This window comes from Lissotriton vulgaris, chromosome 2_1, assembly GCF_964263255.1.
Source record: "Lissotriton vulgaris chromosome 2_1, aLisVul1.2, whole genome shotgun sequence".
NCBI classification, from domain to species: Eukaryota; Metazoa; Chordata; class Amphibia; order Caudata; family Salamandridae; genus Lissotriton; species Lissotriton vulgaris.
Genome location: NC_141687.1, coordinates 1,063,566,197 through 1,063,588,845, shown reverse-complemented (window position 1 = coordinate 1,063,588,845; position 22,649 = coordinate 1,063,566,197). Strand labels below are relative to the sequence as shown.

Here is a 22,649-nt window from a genome sequence, read left to right as displayed (position 1 = left end):
GAGAAGCGAGCCTCTGAGGGGAGGTGGGTGGGTCGCATTTGAATCTATGAAAGACGCCAATACTGGAAAACCACTGTTTACAGGTAAGTAACAATTGTTCTTCTCCAGTATTGGGGTGTCTTTCATAGATTCACATGCTTGAATAGAAAAGTGAGCAGTAATAGATGGCCGCAAGGCAAAATAGCAGTGCATTAGCCTGAAAATGCAATGAAATGACAAAGCTGCTAGACAGATAATAGTAAAAACAATACAGGCGGAGGGAAGGAAAGAGGCTCACCTTATTTAAAAAGATTGTGAAGCATCGCTTGGCCCACTGCTGTATCAGCTTCGTTGATCGTCTCAAGGCAGTAGTGCTTTGTGATAGTGTGTCTGCTGGACCACGTGGCTGCTCGACATATTTGGTGAATCGGCACACCAGCAAACAGGGCAGTAGAAGATGACATCGCCCTGGTGGAATGAGCTCTCACTGTAGATTGAAGAGGTTTGCCGGCCTTCTGATAACAGAAGGAAATTGTTGAGGAAATCCAACGTGCAATAGTTGGCTTGGTAACAGCACGCCCCTTGCGCATGCGTCCGTAAGCAACAAACAGTTGATCAGACCTACGAAAGGGCGCTGTCCTGTCTAAGTAGATTTTAAGGCATCTTTTAACGTCCAATGAATGCAAACGTTGCTCCGCCGGAGATTGGGGATTAGCGAAGAAAGTCTTTAAGAACACTGGTTCATTGAGGTGAAAATCAGTTGGCCCCTTAGGCATGAATGCCGGGGTGGTGCGAAGTATAACACAGTCCGATTTGAATTGAAGGGAAGGAGGCTGAATGGTAAAGGGGTGGATATCACTCACGCGACGTGAGGAGGTCAAAGCAAGAAGGGCCATCTTCCTGGTCAAACATTTCAAACCTGCTTTGTGGATTGGCTCAAAAGGCGCCTTCATCAATTGCGCAAAAATATTGAGATGCCAGGTAGGAGGACGCCGAATGGGCGGGAACATCCTTAACAGCCCCTTGAAAAACTGCGGAATGACTCAGGAAGAGTAGAGAGAGGAAGAACCATCCTGATGAAAACGAGATATTGCCGCTAGGAAGACCTTCAAGGTGGAGTGGGAAAGTCCTCATTGAGCCAACTGTAGAAAGAACGGCAGAAGCTGAGCAGGAGAGGAGTGCACGGGATGGATGTTGGCAGATGCACACCAGTGACAGAACCTTTTCCACTTTAGCTTGTAAGTCTTTACTGTGGATGGAGCACTCGCATTGGCAAGAACCTCTCTACATGCTGGCGAAATGTTCAAGTGGGCAAATTTAAGGTGCTCAGGTTCAATGCCGATAATTTGAGAGAGGAGGGGTCTGGATGACAGATCTGACTCTTGTCCATTGTGAGGAGATCCGCTCGAGGATGGGTTTGCACTGCGAGAGAAGCAGCAGTTCAAGAACCACGCTTGTCGAGGCCATCTGGGAGAAATCAGGAGAATGTGGCACGGCTGTCTACGCATTTTTCACAACACTTGAGGAACCCGCGGAATCGGCGGAAAAGCATAGGCGAATAGATTGCACCAGTCCATCAAAAGGGCATTCCCGCATGACCCTTGATGGGGAAGCCAGCTTCCATAAGACTGGCATTTCCGGTTCACAGGGCTCGCAAAAAGATACATGTACGGGCGACCCCTCAGCCGAAAGCTGAAGTCCAGAATCGGCCGATGCAACTCCCACTCGTGGGTCGAGGACGCGGACCTGCTGAGGGAATCCGCTAGGATGTTGGAGAGGTCTGGTAGGTGAACCGCTGTCAGGGTAATTTAGCGACGGAGTGCCCAGTCCCAGATGGTCTGTGCCAACTGAGAAAGTAGCGGGTACTTGGTGCCTCCCTGTTTGTTTACATAGTGCATACAGGTGGTATTGTCGTTTTGAATGAGTACTGATTCTCCCTGGAGTAGAAGATGGAAAGACTTGAGCGCCAGGAAAATGGCATTAGCTCCAGCCTGTTGATGTGCCAGGAACGTTGAGACAGGGTCCACTTGCCCCTTATGGACAGCCCTTTAAGATGTGTGTCCCAGCCTTCCAGGGAGGCATCCGTGGTAAGGACGAGCTCCGGAGCGATTGTTAGGAAAGAAATACCTGCAGCGATGTTTGACGGTTGAGCCCACCATTGGAGAGCAGACCTCATCCGAGCGGTCACCAGGACCAGAGACGGTGACCTGACGCCACTGTTTGTCCAGTTCCTCCTGAATGGGGCGACTCTTGAGCCTGCAGTTTGGGATCAGGGAGATGCAGGAGGACGCCATCCCAAGAAAGGACTTCAATATACGATTTGAAACGGACCCTTTTGAACGGATGAGAGCCACTAGGCGTAGAATCCGCAGCTGACGCTCGTGAGCCAGAATGCCTTCGCCAGCAAAGTATTCAGAGTGGCGCCTAGAAAGGTCCTGCAGGGAGCTGGATCGACCTGAGACTTCTCAGTGTTGATGGAGAGACCAAGGGAGTGGAATAGAGTCTGACAGAATCGAGTGTCCAGAGACGCCTGATGGTGAGATTGCGACTTGAAACAGTCGTCCAGGTAGGGAAAGATTTGAACGCCCTTCAAACGTAGATATGCCACCACCGGTGCCAGGACTTTCGTGAAGACGTGAAGGGCGGAGTGAAGGCCGAAAGGCAACACCTTGAATTGAAAGTCTCTGCGCCCTACCCGGAATCTCAAGTACTTTCGGTGTTTTGGAAGTATCAGCATGTGGAAATAGGCGTCTTGGAGATCGAAGGTGGTCATGAAGTCGTCCTTTGAGAGAAGATGGAGAATTTCTGCAAGCGTGAGCATGCGGAAGGATTGGCACTTCAGGTACTTGTTCAGGGCTCTTAAGTCCAGGATCGGACGCCATTCGCCGGACTTCTTGAGGACAAGAAAACACCGGGAATAGAATCCTATCCCCTTCTGAGACTTGGGCACCCCTTTGATGGCACCTTTCTGAATCATGAGTCGAATTTGTTGAAAGAGCTCCTTGAGGTGAGCCGGAGGTGGACCAGTTGGAGGAGTGTTTGGAGGGAATTTGACAAACTCCAAAGCATGGCCTTTTGATACAATGTCCAGCACCCAACGGGCCGAGGTAATTGAAGACCAATTGGAAAAGAAGAGGGAGATTCGACCTCCAACTTTGAGCGGGGAAGACAAGTCATTGCTTCTTAGAAGCGGAGCCTCTGCAGGAAGACTTTCCTCTGTAAGACTTGGTAGACTGTTGTCGATAGGACTGCTGTGACTGGGAGGAAAATCTCCGATTTCCTTGGCCGTAGGAGCGGTACTGGTTGGATCCATGCGAAAAGAAGGAGGTGTCGCGTCCCCGCGCACCACGATAAGGCTGCTTGCTTGCGAAACTGCAAAGTACCTAGGGCACGAGCCGTCTCGGTGTCCTTTTTGATGGTTTGAAGCGCCTCGTCCACATGCTGGCCAAAGAGCGATTCGCCGTCATAGGGCATGTCGAGGATTTTCACCTGAACCTCCTGGCGAAAAGAGGTGGAACAAAGCCAGCCTTGACGACGTAAAACGGCTGCCCCCGCAAGCTGATGAAAACCAGTACAAGCAATGTCCACAGAGCAGTCGATAATCTCTGATGACGCTCTCTCGCCCTCCTGAAGAATCTTGAGGGCCTCTGCTCTGGAGGGCTCAGGAATGAGGTCGATAAAAGAAGACATATCCGACCACATCTGGCGGTCGTAGCGCCCCAGAATGGCCTGAGAATTTGCAGCCCTCAACGGTGGTAGAAGCCATAGTGGAAACATTTCCTCCAATGGCATCAAGACTACGTCCCTCACGGTCAGGAGGAGCGGTAATAGGAGAAGACAGATTCCTGGAACAGCGCTGTGCGGCCTGGGTGATGATGGAATCTGGTTTAGGCTGCGCTACCAGGCAAGCTGGAGAACCCTGGGACACCCTATATTTCTTCTCCAAACGAGGAAGAAGTGCCGGAATAGAATTTGGCGTCTGCAACTGTTTGACACCCTCATTCCAAATGAAGTCAATTATGGGCATTGTCCGGACCTGTTTAAAAGGCTGAATCTTGAAATCATAAAGAAAACAGTGCTCATCCTTCATAACCATAGGAAGCTTAAAGCGCAGCGCAGCTCGTTCCATAAGTTGGTGAAAAATAGCTTTATCCACAGGAGGGGAATCCCCTAGACCCGAAGGTGGCGAAGACGATGTCTGGATCTGATAATCGTCCCAATTCGCCATGTTTCCATCATCATCATCATCAACTTCGCCGTCTTCCCGATCTGACATTTAATGACCAGCTCCAAAGGGCTTCGAGATGCCCGCAATCTATCATCGTCCTCCTCATCAGAACCAGAGTTCTGCTCCGAACCCGTGGCAAAAAGAGGTGATGGAGGCCGAGAGTGACGTGGAATCGGAAGCTGATCCTAAGGCACATGTCGACGTTGGTGCAGAGGGTCAACAGCAGGAGCCCCAGAACCGGATAAAGAAAGTGGCACCAAAGGCAATGATGCGAAAGTAGACGTCGATGACAGTAACACCGTCGATGGGACAACTACCGTAGACTAAGCCGTCGACAAAGCCGCCGACGAAGCCACCATCAACGAAGCTGCCGCCGACGGAGCCACCGCAGCTGTCGACGGAGCACCCGCCGACGAAGAGGCGCTCTTCACAGCAAGCGTCGACGAAGATTTTGATGTCGACGAGACTTCTTTTTGACGTCGATGAGACAGACTTGAAGCTTCACACACCATCATCGACACTGACGACGTCGACGCAGCTGCCGTCGACGAGCCGCTGGCACAAGTCGCAGATTTTGTCGTCCGAACGACCGTCGACGCTCCCGTTGACGATTTCGCACGTTTTTTAGAGGAAAAATGCGTAGAAGAAGCCATGGACGCCTGAGAATAAGATCTCAGGGGCGTAGGCGTAGCAGGAGGAGGTGGAGACACAGCAGGAGCCTTCTGTAGTTGAAGTTTCCTCTTCTTTAGGAAAGGAGATGGCAAATCCTGCACACTGCTATGTTTAGAAGTGGCTCTAGACACACCTGACGCAAGGTTTTCTGCTTCAGAAAGAGGTGCATCGTTCCTACTTGAAGACATTCCAGAAAACTGTAGAAATCCAGAAAAAAAAGATGCAAACTGAGCAGAGCTCAGGGAGACTCCCTTCACACGACCTGCAGTAGAAAATCTGAGGGCCTCAGCCTCTGAGGAGAAGGTTCTAGAGGGGTGCTTGTGTCTGATTGGCTGTAGTTTGGACTAACATAATGACATGGATATGCTATAAAAGTAATCTTTTTCTTCTAATGTATTCCCATGTGTTAATGCGAACCTTGGTACATAAGTATTTATGGTTTTGGAATGTATGTAATTATGTTTTTATATACATGTATTATTGGTTTTATTGCCATTTTATTTACCGTGGGGCTCCCACTTCGACGACGGGTAATATTCAAGCATGTGAATCTATGAAAGACACCCCAATACTGGAGAATGACTGAATTCTGATAGAAGAGGTCATGGCATGATCTATGCTCTGTCACACACACACACACTCAACCTTTCTGTCCCTCCACCTGCCCACATACCACTTTAGCCCTACCACTCCAGCCTTTTCTTTTCTGTCTGCAACAGAGGACAGGAACACATGGCAAGGATTCTTCAATTTATAAATACAGAAATTCTCAGGCGAGACAGTCCTGACCCTTCTGTGTCTATATTTTGGAAATACAAAGCTTTTAAATCACGTTAAACAGAAGAACCACCATCAAAAGCAGCAGACCAATAGACAAGAAGTAAGTACGGATGAAATTCATTCAACTATGGTACTAGGTTTTAACTAAAACAAATACACTAGCTATATGCTCCGTGTTCGATGCTCTCATAGTAATTCAAAGAAGATCTACAGTAAGACTATTAACAGCATACTGTCTACTCACCCTAATAAAGAAGGACTTGACCATACTGTTGGCTTTCTTGACTTCAAGTTGACCTCCGTCTGCGTTGATGGCAGCCTGAATAATTTTCACAATGTCATCACTGAATGACAGCTGCAGGTAAACAGATATTAAAACAGGATGATTAATAAGTAGCCAAACAACATGCGCCCTGGCAATTCCTAGAGTAATGTTTTGATAGCACTGTGTGCTTCACAGTGAATAGACACCTACAACGGATGTGTATCTTCCAAGGTCCATTTTCTTCTTCACTCCCTCAAGGTCCTGTGGATGCTGTTCTTCCTGCTTAGGAACTTCTGTCAGCACTGGAGGATCAGGACCCTCAGGATAACTTTGGGATGAGAGGCTTTCCTCAGTCTCTGGGTTCAAATCCGGTGGCTTGACAGTCTGTTGAAATGAAACAGGGTTATCTAAACAGGTTCAGCACTATCCACAGTGCAGCTTGTTCTTAGACAAAGGTGTAACCAACATTCAAAGGATTGCAGTTCCGTGATTAGGGTTCTGCTCTGAACACACCACAGATCCTGTAGATGTAAAACGTAAATCATTCCAGCCAATCAGTTTTGAGTTAGCTTTTGAAGTTTTGGGATTATCAGTTTATAACATTTAGATTTTGTGAATGTATAAATTGTACAAAAATGATTAGACTCCAGAAGAAAAACAATGAAATTGGAACACAAACATCTTTCTATCTCCATGTCCCACATAATAATTTGGAGGAGAAAAAAATGCATTTTCCACCCTATGCATATCAAACAAATCTGCAGCTTGCATTCTATAGGCCATTCCGGTCACAGTGTTTAACCTACAATCCTCTTATACCAACAAATTGCTTAACCTTCATGTACCTAGCAATGACCCACACTTGCTTCTAGTAAAATCTGTGGAGAGGCTGAAGGAATGAAGACATGGTGAGGACTGCAGAAGGATTACGTTACTTACTTTGTAAGCATCTGTTTGTTGCATGTGGTGCTGTTGATTCACAAGCTTTGCCGACTTCTGTTATGTTATGTTATTTTAATTTGTACAGTGCACAGCTACTCTGAAGTGTCCCGGCGCTTACAACAAAAAGGCAGAAAATGCACAATAACCAATTAAAAAAGTAGGGTTTTTAAGGCTTTCCTAAACAGAAGAGGATCCTGGGTGGCCCTCAAAGCCAAGGGCAACGCATTCCAGGTCAAACAAGCTTTGCGCACAAAGGAGTTTCCCCCCAGTCGCTGACGCTTAAACTTCGGAGTCTGCATCAGCAGCTGCGAAGACGAACGCAGCTGTCTCCCTGGTGTGTAAAAAGCAAGTATCCTCTGCAAATAGATGGGACCGAGACCGTAAAGGGCACGTTGCACAATTGAGAGCATTTTAAATTTATGGGGAATTTCGACAGGAAGCCAGTGTAATGACCGTAAAGTGCCCGCACTCTGTGCCTGGATGACAGCCCCCCTAGAAGTCTGGCAGCCGAGTTTTGTACCACTTGTAATTTCTTCACAAGGAAACTTGGGCTGCCAACTAGGAGGGCGTTGGCGTAATCCAAGCGAGAAAGAATCAGTGCCCGAACAACCGTCTCTCTGACTGTGTTCGGCAGGAAGGCAAGAAACTTTCTCAAACTTTTCAGCACACCAAAACAGGTGCCAGACAGTTTTTTGACATGTGACCCAAAATTCAGATTCACATTGAACCAGACGCCAAGGTTTTTGGCGGCAACGTTATTCTCAGACGGGCAAGGAAAACCTGGAGGCCAGAGTCTCTCTCTGAAGTCCGAAGCAAAAGAACCGAACAGCAGTACTTTGGGCTTTCCCTCATTACATTTTAGCTGCACATTGGCCAACCAATGAAAGACCGATGACCAGCACTGATGGGGTCTCGTAACCGAGTCATCCTCCTTGATCCAGGTAAACAGCAGCTGGGTATCGTCGGCGTAGGCCATCACCTTAGCTCCCTGTGACTCCGCCAAGAAAATCAGCGGAGTCACGTAGATGTTAAATAACAGCGGGCTAAGCTATGACCCCTGCGGAACCCCAGTGGACACTTACTGTTTTGTGAAGAGGCCACCGACTGCACAGCGCACTTTCTGCTACGACGTGTGAGGCTCCCTGCTAACGACTCGCCGCACCCGCTTCGCGGGCGCCGCTTCGCAGGGGAGCCCCAGTCTCGGCTGCTGTCTGCGTGCTCAAGTGAGGACCTCGGCGGAAAGGCGGTAAGCGGCGTGAGGCACCAGCGGGGCTGCGAGTGTGCAGGGACTTCATCTCCCAGAAGTCCCTGCGAGACCACGGAAGAGCTTCCGGTCTGCTCTCCCTGCTGGCCCGCCCCCCGCCCATCTAAACTCATCAAAAGTGCACCGGCAATCCCTGTCCAGTGGGACACTTACTGTTTTGTGAAGAGGCCACCGACTGCACAGCGCACTTTCTGCTACGACGTGTGAGGCTCCCTGCTAACGACTCGCCGCACCCGCTTCGCGGGCGCCGCTTCGCAGGGGAGCCCCAGTCTCGGCTGCTGTCTGCGTGCTCAAGTGAGGACCTCGGCGGAAAGGCGGTAAGCGGCGTGAGGCACCAGCGGGGCTGCGAGTGTGCAGGGACTTCATCTCCCAGAAGTCCCTGCGAGACCACGGAAGAGCTTCCGGTCCGCTCTCCCTGCTGGCCCGCCCCCCGCCCATCTTAACTCATCAAAAGTGCACCGGCAATCCCTGTCCAGTGGGACACTTACTGTTTTGTGAAGAGGCCACCGACTGCACAGCGCACTTTCTGCTACGACGTGTGAGGCTCCCTGCTAACGACTCGCCGCACCCGCTTCGCGGGCGCCGCTTCGCAGGGGAGCCCCAGTCTCGGCTGCTGTCTGCGTGCTCAAGTGAGGACCTCGGCGGAAAGGCGGTAAGCGGCGTGAGGCACCAGCGGGGCTGCGAGTGTGCAGGGACTTCATCTCCCAGAAGTCCCTGCGAGACCACGGAAGAGCTTCCGGTCCGCTCTCCCTGCTTGCCCGCCCCCCGCCCATCTAAACTCATCAAAAGTGCACCGGCAATCCCTGTCCAGTGGGACACTTACTGTTTTGTGAAGAGGCCACCGACTGCACAGCGCACTTTCTGCTACGACGTGTGAGGCTCCCTGCTAACGACTCGCCGCACCCGCTTCGCGGGCGCCGCTTCGCAGGGGAGCCCCAGTCTCGGCTGCTGTCTGCGTGCTCAAGTGAGGACCTCGGCGGAAAGGCGGTAAGCGGCGTGAGGCACCAGCGGGGCTGCGAGTGTGCAGGGACTTCATCTCCCAGAAGTCCCTGCGAGACCACGGAAGAGCTTCCGGTCCGCTCTCCCTGCTGGCCCGCCCCCCGCCCATCTAAACTCATCAAAAGTGCACCGGCAATCCCTGTCCAGTGGGACACTTACTGTTTTGTGAAGAGGCCACCGACTGCACAGCGCACTTTCTGCTACGACGTGTGAGGCTCCCTGCTAACGACTCGCCGCACCCGCTTCGCGGGCGCCGCTTCGCAGGGGAGCCCCAGTCTCGGCTGCTGTCTGCGTGCTCAAGTGAGGACCTCGGCGGAAAGGCGGTAAGCGGCGTGAGGCACCAGCGGGGCTGCGAGTGTGCAGGGAACTTCATCTCCCAGAAGTCCCTGCGAGACCACGGAAGAGCTTCCGGTCCGCTCTCCCTGCTGGCCCGCCCCCCGCCCATCTAAACTCATCAAAAGTGCACCGGCAATCCCTGTCCAGTGGGACACTTACTGTTTTGTGAAGAGGCCACCGACTGCACAGCGCACTTTCTGCTACGACGTGTGAGGCTCCCTGCTAACGACTCGCCGCACCCGCTTCGCGGGCGCCGCTTCGCAGGGGAGCCCCAGTCTCGGCTGCTGTCTGCGTGCTCAAGTGAGGACCTCGGCGGAAAGGCGGTAAGCGGCGTGAGGCACCAGCGGGGCTGCGAGTGTGCAGGGACTTCATCTCCCAGAAGTCCCTGCGAGACCACGGAAGAGCTTCCGGTCCGCTCTCCCTGCTGGCCCGCCCCCCGCCCATCTAAACTCATCAAAAGTGCACCGGCAATCCCTGTCCAGTGGGACACTTACTGTTTTGTGAAGAGGCCACCGACTGCACAGCGCACTTTCTGCTACGACGTGTGAGGCTCCCTGCTAACGACTCGCCGCACCCGCTTCGCGGGCGCCGCTTCGCAGGGGAGCCCCAGTCTCGGCTGCTGTCTGCGTGCTCAAGTGAGGACCTCGGCGGAAAGGCGGTAAGCGGCGTGAGGCACCAGCGGGGCTGCGAGTGTGCAGGGACTTCATCTCCCAGAAGTCCCTGCGAGACCACGGAAGAGCTTCCGGTCCGCTCTCCCTGCTGGCCCGCCCCCCGCCCATCTAAACTCATCAAAAGTGCACCGGCAATCCCTGTCCAGTGGGACACTTACTGTTTTGTGAAGAGGCCACCGACTGCACAGCGCACTTTCTGCTACGACGTGTGAGGCTCCCTGCTAACGACTCGCCGCACCCGCTTCGCGGGCGCCGCTTCGCATGTGAGCCCCAGTCTCGGCTGCTGTCTGCGTGCTCAAGTGAGGACCTCGGCGGAAAGGCGGTAAGCGGCGTGAGGCACCAGCGGGGCTGCGAGTGTGCAGGGACTTCATCTCCCAGAAGTCCCTGCGAGACCACGGAAGAGCTTCCGGTCCGCTCTCCCTGCTGGCCCGCCCCCCGCCCATCTAAACTCATCAAAAGTGCACCGGCAATCCCTGTCCAGTGGGACACTTACTGTTTTGTGAAGAGGCCACCGACTGCACAGCGCACTTTCTGCTACGACGTGTGAGGCTCCCTGCTAACGACTCGCCGCACCCGCTTCGCAGGCGCCGCTTCGCAGGGGAGCCCCAGTCTCGGCTGCTGTCTGCGTGCTCAAGTGAGGACCTCGGCGGAAAGGCGGTAAGCGGCGTGAGGCACCAGCGGGGCTGCGAGTGTGCAGGGACTTCATCTCCCAGAAGTCCCTGCGAGACCACGGAAGAGCTTCCGGTCCGCTCTCCCTGCTGGCCCGCCCCCCGCCCAAACCGCCACCTACTTAATAGCGTATCACTCCCGCAGCGCGGGACGCAGCCCGGGCTAAGACTGGGCAAAGACAGGGCCGTTTGAGGCCGTTAGAGTACGGAAGAGTCCGGTCCGGCCCACCCCCCTAACTGCTCCATCACGGCGATCTTCATACAGGCACTTAGTACGCTCTGATCCTCTCAAATCCACCCATTGGAAAATGAACACGCGATCTAACAAACAGAAAAAAGCCAAAAAAAATGGGATAGGAGATAAATTGCTTGGTCCAATGGACGACTTTCTCGCCAAAGCAAATACATTTATCGATCAAAGCATAAGCTTAATAGAGGGAAGAGTTTCAACTGAACTCGCCATTGCACGCCGATCCTCAATGGGACTACTAGCCACTGCAAGAACCCCAGATCCCCAGGCAACGCCAACTCCAACGATTGTGTCTGCCAACAGACTCAGTCTGCCAAACAACGTAGATCTTTCTGCCACCCAACTCTCAGTAGCTTTCTCGGATAGTGACCTCGAAAAAACCCCAGACATCTTCCCCGACCCAACCCCTGAAGAAGTAAGGCAAACAAGAGGGAGGAGGGAGGGAGCTATCAAAAAAAGAAATGCTAGCAAAAAACCAGATCACACCGAAAATATTGAAACGGCTGACCTTATAGTCTTGGTAGGCGACACAAATCCTGCAGTATTTCCCCTTCACTCTGTTCCCCCGCCCACTAATATAGCAATGATACATCAACTACCACACGATCTTCAAGATTTCCCAATCCCGGAACCAAAAAGCCCACGACTACGAGGGAAAGAAAGAGAATCAGCCAGATTAATTAAGGAGATAGCTTCCCTGCTGAATTCTTATATTCGCCCTTTAGAAGCTAGACTTAGTAACATCGAGAGTCTAATTTCAAAAATCTCTAGTCCTCCCAAAATCACACCCTCGCATGTCCCTCAAAAGCCTCCCTCAGATTCCTCGATCATAATTCACCCAAACAAGAAATCGGTATTGTTGCCTCCTCCACAGAGCAAAAAACAACTTACAGTAAAAGTTTCAACAGTACCAAATCCTCCCACTGTCCAAAAAATCACTCCCAAGCCCTCGACCATCCCTCCACCACCTACCCCACTTACGACACCAATAGTAAATACTCCAAGCATAAACACCCCTTCCTCTAAAACCCCCGTGACGACAAACTCTCCCGCCATAACAAATACAAAACAAACAAAAACAAAAGGTACCCCGAGAGAGATTACTGACCAAAGACCCTCTGTAAACCTACCCCCTGCGGCATGTCCATACGTAGTGGTCATGACAGGGGTCCCTGAACTTACTGGGGAGGGGGCTGAACCCAACTGGTCACTGAAGAATAAAGTACAGTATTGGCTGAACACTAATCGCCCTGTTCCCCAACACTGGAAAAGCACAATAGCCTCAGTCTCCCGGACCTCGTGGGTGGGCCACAGAAAAAAAACTATCCGGGGTGACTGTATAGTAATCACGTTCGAGGATCCAACCATAGCAGAATACATCTGCTCCCGGGAGTTTAATATCTCTGGGGGAATCGCCACAAGACCCTTGTCATATTTCTACCCAAAACGATATCACAACAATAATTATTCCCGTGATATCGATAGCATTTGGAGGAAACCAATCCTGCAGCCATGGGAGATAGACATCGCGGGCCCAAAACTAATGCCGCGATATAACGAGCCCGACCACCCTTGGTGGCCATCAAACCAAATCCACCCGCAAAGAGAAGCACCATGGCAGATCATGGGCCCACATAATAGATCTAGAAATTGGGAGCAGTGGGAGAGACCACTGCAGAATCCATACGGCACTAGCTACAGAGAGCCCACTAATGGGCAAAACTGGCAAGGGATACCGTTAATGAAACGTTTCAGCGGCCTGGAAATGGTCGATTGACAAAGAAGCAATCCCACGGAGTCAGCATTAACAACTAAGGACCCGATTAATCCTCCAATAGAACTTCCTCAAGTGGAAAAATCACCTTTAGACTATGTACCGTTATCCATTATCTTCTGGAATGTGGCAGGCCTCCGAAACAAAATAGAGGACGGCTCGGCCGCTGGTTTCCTGAAGGACTCACAAATCATTTGTCAACAAGAGACTTGGACAATGACACCTTCACATCTTGCAGGCTACAGGACATTTTTTTCCCCCGCCCTTCCCAGCAGCGCAGGTAGACCGAAAGGGGGTCTGGTAACATACCTGGCTAACACAATCTTTGAACTGAAGATTACTAAGGTAGACCTAACTCCACACTTCCAGATCCTCACAATCACAATCGGGAAAAAGCTTTGCTTCACAATAATAAACCTCTACAACAACTTAGAGGATGACCTCTTTCTGAATGTCCTCTCACTAATCCAATCAAAAATAGCCGATCACTGGCATGCCAAACAGAAAAAGGAAACACCGCAGATAATCTGGGGAGGAGATTTTAACATACACCCCTGCCCCCTGATTGACACATGTGGGATAAAGGACGAAAATGACAACCCACTGGTACACTTTTCCCACTCAGGAGTGGGGACCGTCATGAACAAAACACTAGCCGATCTGGACCTACAAATTCTGAACCCCTTACAACAGCGTCATAGCAAATTAGAACCAACCTACAGAGGAAGGGGCCATGCGACCACTGTAGACTTTGTACTTGTAACAGAAGGCTTAAAAGATCATACCAAAAATTTTAAAATTCTGGAAAATAATCTTAGTGATCATTCTGCCTTAAACCTGAGCTTTTATATCCATCAACCAAGGTCACTGATGGCATCGATAGCAAACACGCTGGCGCAGAACAGACTGGAGCTGGGGAAGAATAATGGTTACACCATAAAATGGGAAAAGGTGGACCCAAATACACTAACAAAACGGCTAGTAGAATCCTCCTACAACAGCTTCATGATCTGCCTTGACCCTTATGCAGAGCCAAAACAAATTTTGGAAAACTTCACCATAATAATAGAGCAAGTCAAAAAACAGCTGACTAAAACATCCAGACAAACTAAAATAAATTCCACAGGTTGGTTTAACCGAGACTGTAGAAAAGCACAAACTAAATTAAGGAAAGCTCTCGGAAAACCAAATAGAGATGCAACAGAGATCCAAGCTCTCCGACGAGTGTACATCTCTTCCAGAAAAGAGAGGAAAAAAGAACTGAAACAATCCCTCTGGAACGCCCTACATAAGAGCGCACTCCTGAAAGACAGTAAGACCTTCTGGAAGATTGTTAAATCACCCGCGTTAGCTGACCCCGCCGGTCCAAAAATAGATGTGGCCATCGACGAGGATGCGTGGGTGAATCATTTTTCAGAAATCTTCAAACTGACATCAACCAGCGAAGAAAATCACTCCGATATTCCTCTAGTCGCCTATCCAATAACCATGGACCTTGACATGCAGGACTTAGCACTGGCACTGTCTTCGAGTAAAAGCGGGAAAGCTCCTGGCCCTGACGGGGTTCCGGTTGACTTGTTCAAATACCTGCCGGACTTATGGATTCCAATATTGACAAGAGTATGTCTAGCCACAATGGAACTCGGCCTGTTAGAGTCATGGTCCTCTTCAATAATGGTCCCAATCTTTAAGAAGGGGGACCGTCAGGACACAAAGTGCTATCGGCCGATATCGCTCCTAGATTCTTTGGGAAAAGTAGTTGGAAGAGTCCTCCTTGAAAAATTACAGCAATGGGTAGAAGACAAAACTATCCTCTCGGACTTACAGTTCGGGTTTAGGGAGGGCTTTGGGACAGTTGAACAGGCCCTAAACCTAAGTCTGTTAACATCAAAGTATACCCATGCTAAACCTGGCTCCATCTACATGGCCTATGTGGACTTGTCCTCCGCATTCGACTGCGTTTCGCATGCGAAGCTTTGGTCACTGCTAAACGTAATGGGGGTCGATCCTCCCCTTCTGAACTTTCTGAGGGAATTGTACAGTGAAGCCACGGCGAGAGTAAGATACGGAACAAACGGAGAACTGACAGCACCATTCAGGGTAGAGCGGGGAGTAAGGCAAGGGTGTGTCCTTGCTCCCTTTCTCTTTTCATTGTATACAAACGGCCTAGAAGAGTCCATGCTGCGAGGGGCGAGGGACCTCCCCAGTGTAAAAGGTCGCTTGATCCCCGCGCTCCTATATGCGGACGACGCAGTCATCTTGGCTCGCACCCCTAACGAACTGCAAAAATCTCTAACTAAATACGCAGACTTCATGGGGGCCTTGGATCTGCGTATCAACATCAAAAAAACGTTCGTTATGGTAGCTGGTGGATCAAGAAAAGCAACCAAGTCGATCTTTCTGAATGGAGAAAAAATTGAAAAGACCCCACAATACCCGTACCTAGGCATCATGATTGACGATGCCTTAAACTGGAAAGCGGCTGTTGAGTCCAGGAGGCTTCTCTTCAAAAGAGCAATCATGGCGCTGATAAAATTCTCTAATAAACTGGGAAAAAGAGCACCAGTAGAACTGCTCCAGATCTACACTGCAAAATGCCAATCTATTGCATTATATGGAGCAGGGACTTGGGGCCACGTTTCCTCCAGTTCAATACAAAAAGAAGAGAACATCTTCATCAGTTTCCTTCTCTCAATTCCTAGAAGTACCTCCACCTACGCCTTACATTTAGAGTTGGGAATCCCTCACATTGAAGATTTAATAAAAATCCAACCTCTCCTGCTCTGGAGGCGAGCCTGGCTCTCGGTAAAAAACACTCTGACTAAAAGTATCCTACAGGACGTTATGGACCTGGACCATGCCCACAAAATCGCATGGCTCTCGTACGTTAGACACTTTTTTACGGACCTGGGCCTACAAAAGTACTTTTTCACCCCAGAAACCTTGAGAGAAACCTCCAAAAAAGAACTGAAACGACTTGCGTTGTGCCATTTGGAGTCACTGAGACTGACTACGCAGATCACAAAAAAATCTGTCACCCACGCAATTATGATCCAGCAGTCCTTGAGAATTCAGTTATATCTGACCATGGAGCTAACTGCCTACGAGAAAATGCTCTTAACAAGATTTAGAATGAACCTTTTTTTCAGGTTAGTGACTTTCCCCGATAAAAACAACTGGAATGCACAGATAGACCCATGTCCATGCGACGACCTTTCTCAACAGTCCACCATACACACGGTACTGTTCTGTAAGTTTTATCATCCCCATCGGAAAATATGGTTAATTCCTCTACTTAAAAAATGGGGCCATAGACAATGTCGCCCGGCCATGCTGGCACTCCAAACCTTGGACTCTGAGTGTACTGTCTACCGTGTTTTAAACTTCTTAAAGTGTATCATGAGGCATCGCAACAACTTGTAAAACAGTGGATTAATTTTGTATCAATATTGGAAAATGTAACTTTTTTAAATGTCTATTTTAAATTGTACCTTTTAAATGACTCCAATTATTAATTCTGTATTTTGTGATATCTTTTATGGTTTTGCAAATGCTAAAAAACCGAATAAAGATTATTATTATTAAAAAAAAAAACCCCAGTGGATACCCTCATGGGCACAGAGGCACACGGAGGGAGCCATACCTGCTGCAGCCTTCCTTCCAAAAAAAAATTGATCCATTGCAAAAGAGACCCAGAGATTCCTATTTCAGATAGGCTATCCAGGAGCATGGCGTGAGGCACCGTGTCGAACGCCGCCGAGAGATCAAGCATTACCAATGCTGCCCTCCCGCTGGCATCCAGACACTCCTGAATTGATTCTGTGACATCTAGCAAAGCGGATTCCGTGCTATAAGAGGCACGGAAGCCAGACTGCGCCGGATGAAGCAAACCAGCCCCCTCAACAAAGTTGGTAAGTTGGAATGTGACCGCTTTCTCACAAACTTTAGCCAGACTTGGCAGAAGCGAGATAGGACAGTAGTTTTCTGGGAGCAATGGATCGAGAGACAGTTTTTTAAGTAAAGGAAGGATCAAGGCATCTTTCCAAGCTTTCGGCACACAAGCTTCCCGCAATGATTTGTTGACCATAAAGTTCACCTCAGAATTAATGGTATCTGCCACATCAGATAGTAGTCGGGCCACACAGGGGTCGTTGGGAGAGCCGGACTTGAGGGCTTTGAGGATTCTGAGAGAACTAACGAGGTCAATGGAACTGAATTCTGAGAAAGGGGAGACCGGTTCAGCTCTGGGGAAATGCAGGGGTCGCTGTTTTTGGGAGAGGACAGAAAAGTCTTGTGGATACTGATTATTTTATCCCTGAAAAATGACACCAGGGTGTTGCACCAGGACTCCGTGGCAGGAGCAGCCGCCACCTAGGCACTGGGGGACAGGAAGTTCTGCACAATTGCTAATATTTCTTTGGAATTGTTACTAGGCTGCTCAATACGAGCGGCATAATACCGTCCTTTGGCCTCTTCTGCCATCTAGTATTGAACTCGGACTGTTGAAACATGTTTTTCTTTGAAGTCGTCTTTTGAGTCACAATGTCTCAGTGATCCTCCTCTGGTTGTTAATGCACATGGGCACCAAAACCATTGTTAAACTGCTTTTTGGACAGGGGGTGAGAGTAGGTATCGAGTACTGAGTAGTATAGAAGAGTGCCCAATAAAGAGAGAGAAGCCCCATGTACCAAAGGAACAGGGCGTTACTTAGTCAAAGAAGAAGATAAATTCCCTTTGTTAACCAAATAAAATAATTGTTTAAACAATCATCTCAAATATACCACAAACCATTCATACAATAAACCCATATACTTATATCTGCAATGCCCAATACAACCACTGACTAATAATGGATTGCCATCTATATTTTATAACATTATATGTGATATTATATGTGATATAATATTTGTTTTAGATACTTGATGACATTTTGCATCTCCCTCTTGATTAATTGATATGCTGTCTATGTAATACATGAAATTGTATAATGATATACGTTTTTTATAATGTGAAGATTTATGAATTCTGCATAATGAACATTTTTAAATGGTTACAACATTTTTTTAATAAAATATAGGTGTGTGAGTAAGTGGCTCTATATGTACTGGACCAAAGTAAGGTGCAGTGTGTGTAGAGGCCACAAACCCCAGAGGTATAACAGAGGTTAAAGTCAGGGCTGACCTTACTCTCAAAAGTGGTAGCTTGGTCGAGCAGTAAGGCAGCACCAGAGGACAGTGTAAAGCATTTGTTGTACACACTCAGTCAGCAAAAGATTTCACACACTCAAGGACTGAACTACAGGCAAATTGTTTTTATATCAAAAGATATAGTGGTTTTATTTTTAGAACCAACATGTATCAAAATATACTTTTCTCAGTGAGGAGTAATCTCAGGTTATTGCTTTGCAAACCGGCAATGACTTTGTAAACACAATAGGTACAGGGGTTGCAATAGGCAACAGTTCTACACACAAATTAGCATTGAGCTCAATGGGTTTCTCTACACAATTACAGTTGATTACTTTTCAGATTACTTTTGTAAGTCCAAGACTGGATCCTAGATTCAGTCCTGGGGACTTAGTTGGAAACAGTTTAGTAACAACGTTTTGGTTATTGCAATGATTTTTAAGGAATAAAAAGGTATTTCAAAAGTTCACACTTACAAACTTTTCAGTGAAAATCTGGCAATGTTATCCAACGGGAGAAAATTCATGTTATAGGTAAAGTATGTTCTCGTTACTTTTGTAATCCAGTACTGGGCTCCTAGGTCCAGCACTGTGATCTCTACTTAAGACAGTTGAGTAATTACGTTTCAGTAGTATGTGCCAATTTTAAAGAATATTTCAAGTTTTCAAAAGTAAACAAGAAATGTCATAGAAAAGCAGACAATGGATTCCTATGGGGAAAATACAGGTTAATGGTAAACCCGGTTCGGATTACTTTTGTGGTTCAATGCTGGGCTACAAGGTACAGTACTGGCTTCTCTTCTGATCACAGGCGAGTACTTCGGAATTTGTTACTCAGCTGATTTTATAGGAATATTTTAAGTTTTCAAAACTTTCACACTTGGAAGATTTTTCCAGTCAAACCAGTCAGTTATCCAATGACAGGTAAGTGAGTTACCGGTTTCCAGGTGAGTACTCGGCTGGTGATAGACTCAGGGATCCCCCAAAGTCCGGTAGGTACACTTGGTTCACCCCCAGCGGCACAGGGGCAGCCGGGTGCAAAGGTAGTTAGGCCCAATGTTAGCCAATGAGGGGCAGGGGGCCTTCGGTTGGTGGCTGCTGGCTAGCAGGCCACATGGCTGTGGGAGCTGGGCTCCTGGTCACTTGCTCAGGGCAAAGGGGGAAGTAGGATAGGGCAAAGGATGCACTGCCAGAGGCACTCGGGTGGCTGGGTGCAGGGTGCTTTTGAGCCATCGGGCGCTCAATGTTATTCAACGGGAAAGGTAAAAAGGGAACAAAGGCTACAGACTCTGGGACGGTGATTCTTCAGGTGCGACCACCACTTCGAGAGGTAAGTTGGGATCCTGGAGAAGAGGTAGTTACTCCAAAGGGAGGTACAGGGAGCCGCAGGGCGCCAGGTGCAGGGATGTCTGTGTGTGTCAGGAAATCTTACCCTCGGCTGGTCGCGGTTGGAGAGGTCCCTGTTTCTGAGGCTTCGTCTGGTTCGTCTAGGCGGGTCTTTGGGCACCGGACTTCGGGCCCCAGTCGCCGGGGGGACGTCCTCGTGGACTTGGATCACTCTGGCACCAGCCAGGCTCAGCGGGTGCAGAGTGGGCAGGTCTTGAGCTTCCTGGCTGGCCCCAGGGATTGGTTGTTGAAGCAGAGCCTCTGCTTATGGGAGTCCCAGTCTTTAAGAGGGTCAAGGCAGGCAGGTCCTCCGTGTGTCCCAAGGTTGCTGTCCGCAGGAGTCCCCGGGATTAAGCAGGAGCAGGTTCCAGGATCGACAGGCCGGTAGGGCTGGGGCCAAGTCAGTGGGTGTCGTCCAGTTGTGAGAAGCTGCACGGCGGGTCTTCTTGATCTTCTTTCTTCTTGGGATCTGAGGAAGGAAGGTTCAGGGAGCCCCTAAATACTAAATTTAGGGGCGTTAAAGGTAGGGCAAGTGCAGGGACCAATAGGTCCCTGTCCTGGGGTGGGTACACCCCCAAGCCTGCTCCTCTCCGGTGGGAGGGGGGCAGGACCCTAGCTGTGATTGGGCAGTGCTCCCCATCTTTAAGATGGCCGGAGCCCGGGGTCGTGCTTCACCTCGCCTCCCCCACCTGAGGGGTGGGGTTGGCACAGGCCGGCAAACATCCCTTCCTGACGTTGGGTTTCCCGCCAGAGTGGGGGTCAGAACTGGTGGGGGCCAGGTGCTGGGTACAGCAAATGGTCTGGAGAAGCTCACAGAGGTGGCATGCTTTTGAAGCCTCCTCCTGCCCATCCTGGCGGAGGAGACATAGCACCTCGCCCAGGATGTGCATTGTTGCAGGCCCAGGAGAGGAGGGGATCTCCACCCAGGGGTCCAGCAACATGTCTGCTGTGTGGTAGCCTACGCAGCCAACCAGTCCAGACGTGGAATGTAGGTTAGGTTTCAGGGAGCATCCCTAAGATACCCTCCGGGGCATTTTACATTAAACCTCACACTGGCATCAGTGGGGGGTTAATGTGCTGAGCAGTTAGATACCAAACTCCTCAGTCTTCAGTGAAGCCAACATGGTGCTGTGGAGTTCATGATGACCTCTCAGCACCATATACTCCTAATGGCATCACTGCACTTACAGTGCCCATGAATGGCCCTGGGTACTGTAGGGGGAACAGGGCTCGTGCACCTGTAACCACACCACTGGCATAGGGCACCCAGCTAGAGGGGTGACTGATGTATGCCAGGGCAGTGGGATTTGTGGGCATGGCACACAGGGATGTGTGCCATGTCGACTCTGTTTAGTTCTGTACTTAGACACTCAGCCTGCAAAGGCAGTGTGTGGTTGTCAGGGTACAGGGCCCCTAAGGGTGGCACAATAAGTGCTGCAGCCCTTAGGGGTCTTCTCTGGTCAACTTGCCAGAGTACTTAGGGTGCCATTTACTAGGGGCTGATAGGTGGCCAGAGGTGCCAATTGGGTTTTGTTTTTAACACATCTTTAGGGAAGGAACATATGCCCTGGGTACCTGGTTGGCAGGAGCCCAGTGCACACTCAGTCAAAGCACACCAGCAGTTCAGCAAAAAGTGGGGGGCATACCAATGCAAGAAAGATGGCACTTTCTCACAAGGTGGCATTCCATCATTAGTCAGTGGTTGTCTTGTGGTATGTGTTTTTTTTGTATGACTGATATGAGTGGTCTGTGGTATATTTGACTTGGAGTTTAGAAGTGCCTCCCTGTCTCCAGGTGTAGGCCTGCTCTCTACCAAACGCAGTTTCCGGAGAGCGAGGACTGCCAATGATGAAGCTTGACACCTGGTGGTGTGTGAGGACAGTCTTTCAATTTTATTGAGAAGCCTGCTACTTCACCAAGCACCTTGTAATATGCTTTTCATTTTTCTTTAGGGTAGCTTCTTTGTGTGTACCTAAGCAGTCAGGGATGTGTCTGCTGTTAGCACGATCTGTGGAATAGGGCTAATGAAGGGCCGCCCTTTTGATACATTTTGTGGGTTCCACCACTATAGAGAGCGACATGTGCGGCTGTCTACCAACACTAAATCGGTTAATTGACCCAGCAACTGATTCCACTGACGTGGTAAACACTCTTGTAGGGGACGCATGTGAAGTCTTTCATGGGGTACAATTGCGATGCAAGATTCCATCATTCCCAGCAGTTGTATGAATACTTTGGCTGCTAACGTTACTTTTGGGTTGAAACTGTAGTACATAGACTGAATGTTGTGAATTCTAGCTACATTGGGAGAGGCTAGAGCTTTGAAAGTGTTGATAGTGGCCCCTAGATAAGACTGCGTCTGTGAAGGATGCAAGTGAGATTTCTGTGCCTTGACCAGGTCTAGTTCTTACACCTTGAAGCCCAATTGATGAAGTAGGTCTATTGTGGGCTGAGTGTGAAGAATACGATTCAACTGTGGAACCAGTGGGTCACTGCTTCCATCCTTATGGGCACACATTCATTCCTCCCAAGAACAGAGGATTCGTAGACGTTTGAGTATCTTTGAGCAATTCGTTGTTTTAATTCCGAAAGTAATTTGCAGAAATGTTCAAGATATAAACATTAAGTGATCAGTTTTTTCATCATATTCAACATATAACATGGTCTTTCAAATACATCCAATGCATTTCAGCCAATCGTTGTGCCCTTCATCAGGGTGAAGACACTGTAGAAATAAAACAGACAAACTATCAGTATGTATCCTGTGTAGTGTATGGAAAACAGGGTGTATGTTATCCTAGAGATCGGTCGTACTAGGAGTTGGGTGAATGGTTAAGGTATCACCTTAAAAAAACCTCAATGCCCAAATGTGTAAAACGAAAAGAGGTAGGTGAAGGGTCTCTTACATGTCACTTTAGAAGCTGGCGTGATAGTCTCTGTAAATCAAAGGTCAGAGAAAAATAGTTGAAAACGGACGTACTGGGAATACGGTAGCAAAGCACATGGCTGCTGTGTCAAGGTTAATGTTATCGGATAACTGACCTGGAAGATCGTAATGGTGTCAGCACAATCATTCTCCGCTCGAAGACGCCGGTCAGGACGTATCCGCCATTGACCGCGTTTCATGGAAATATTTGGTTCCGATCACGTGACGACGGATATGGAAGATAGACTACTGATTGTGTATCAGGTCAAGAGGATCATTGACATCAAGCAGATGAAAATGTTAAAATCATGTTAGGGTGTAGCG

The 22,649-nt window shown here is 49.2% G+C and overlaps 1 protein-coding gene across 2 annotated transcripts in view; it reads right to left on the bottom strand.

The window, feature by feature from the left end:
• KMT2A (lysine methyltransferase 2A) overlaps window positions 1–22,649 on the bottom strand; it is a 1,431,261-nt gene that overhangs the window by 695,478 nt on the left and 713,134 nt on the right. For both annotated transcript variants that reach the window (XM_086956712.1, XM_086956713.1), the window contains exons 16-17: window positions 6,135–6,308; window positions 5,904–6,014 (exon numbers count right to left, since the gene is read on the bottom strand). In XM_086956712.1, coding sequence (XP_086812838.1) covers window positions 5,904–6,014; window positions 6,135–6,308 — 285 coding nt within the window. The remainder of the gene's footprint in view (window positions 1–5,903; window positions 6,015–6,134; window positions 6,309–22,649) is intronic.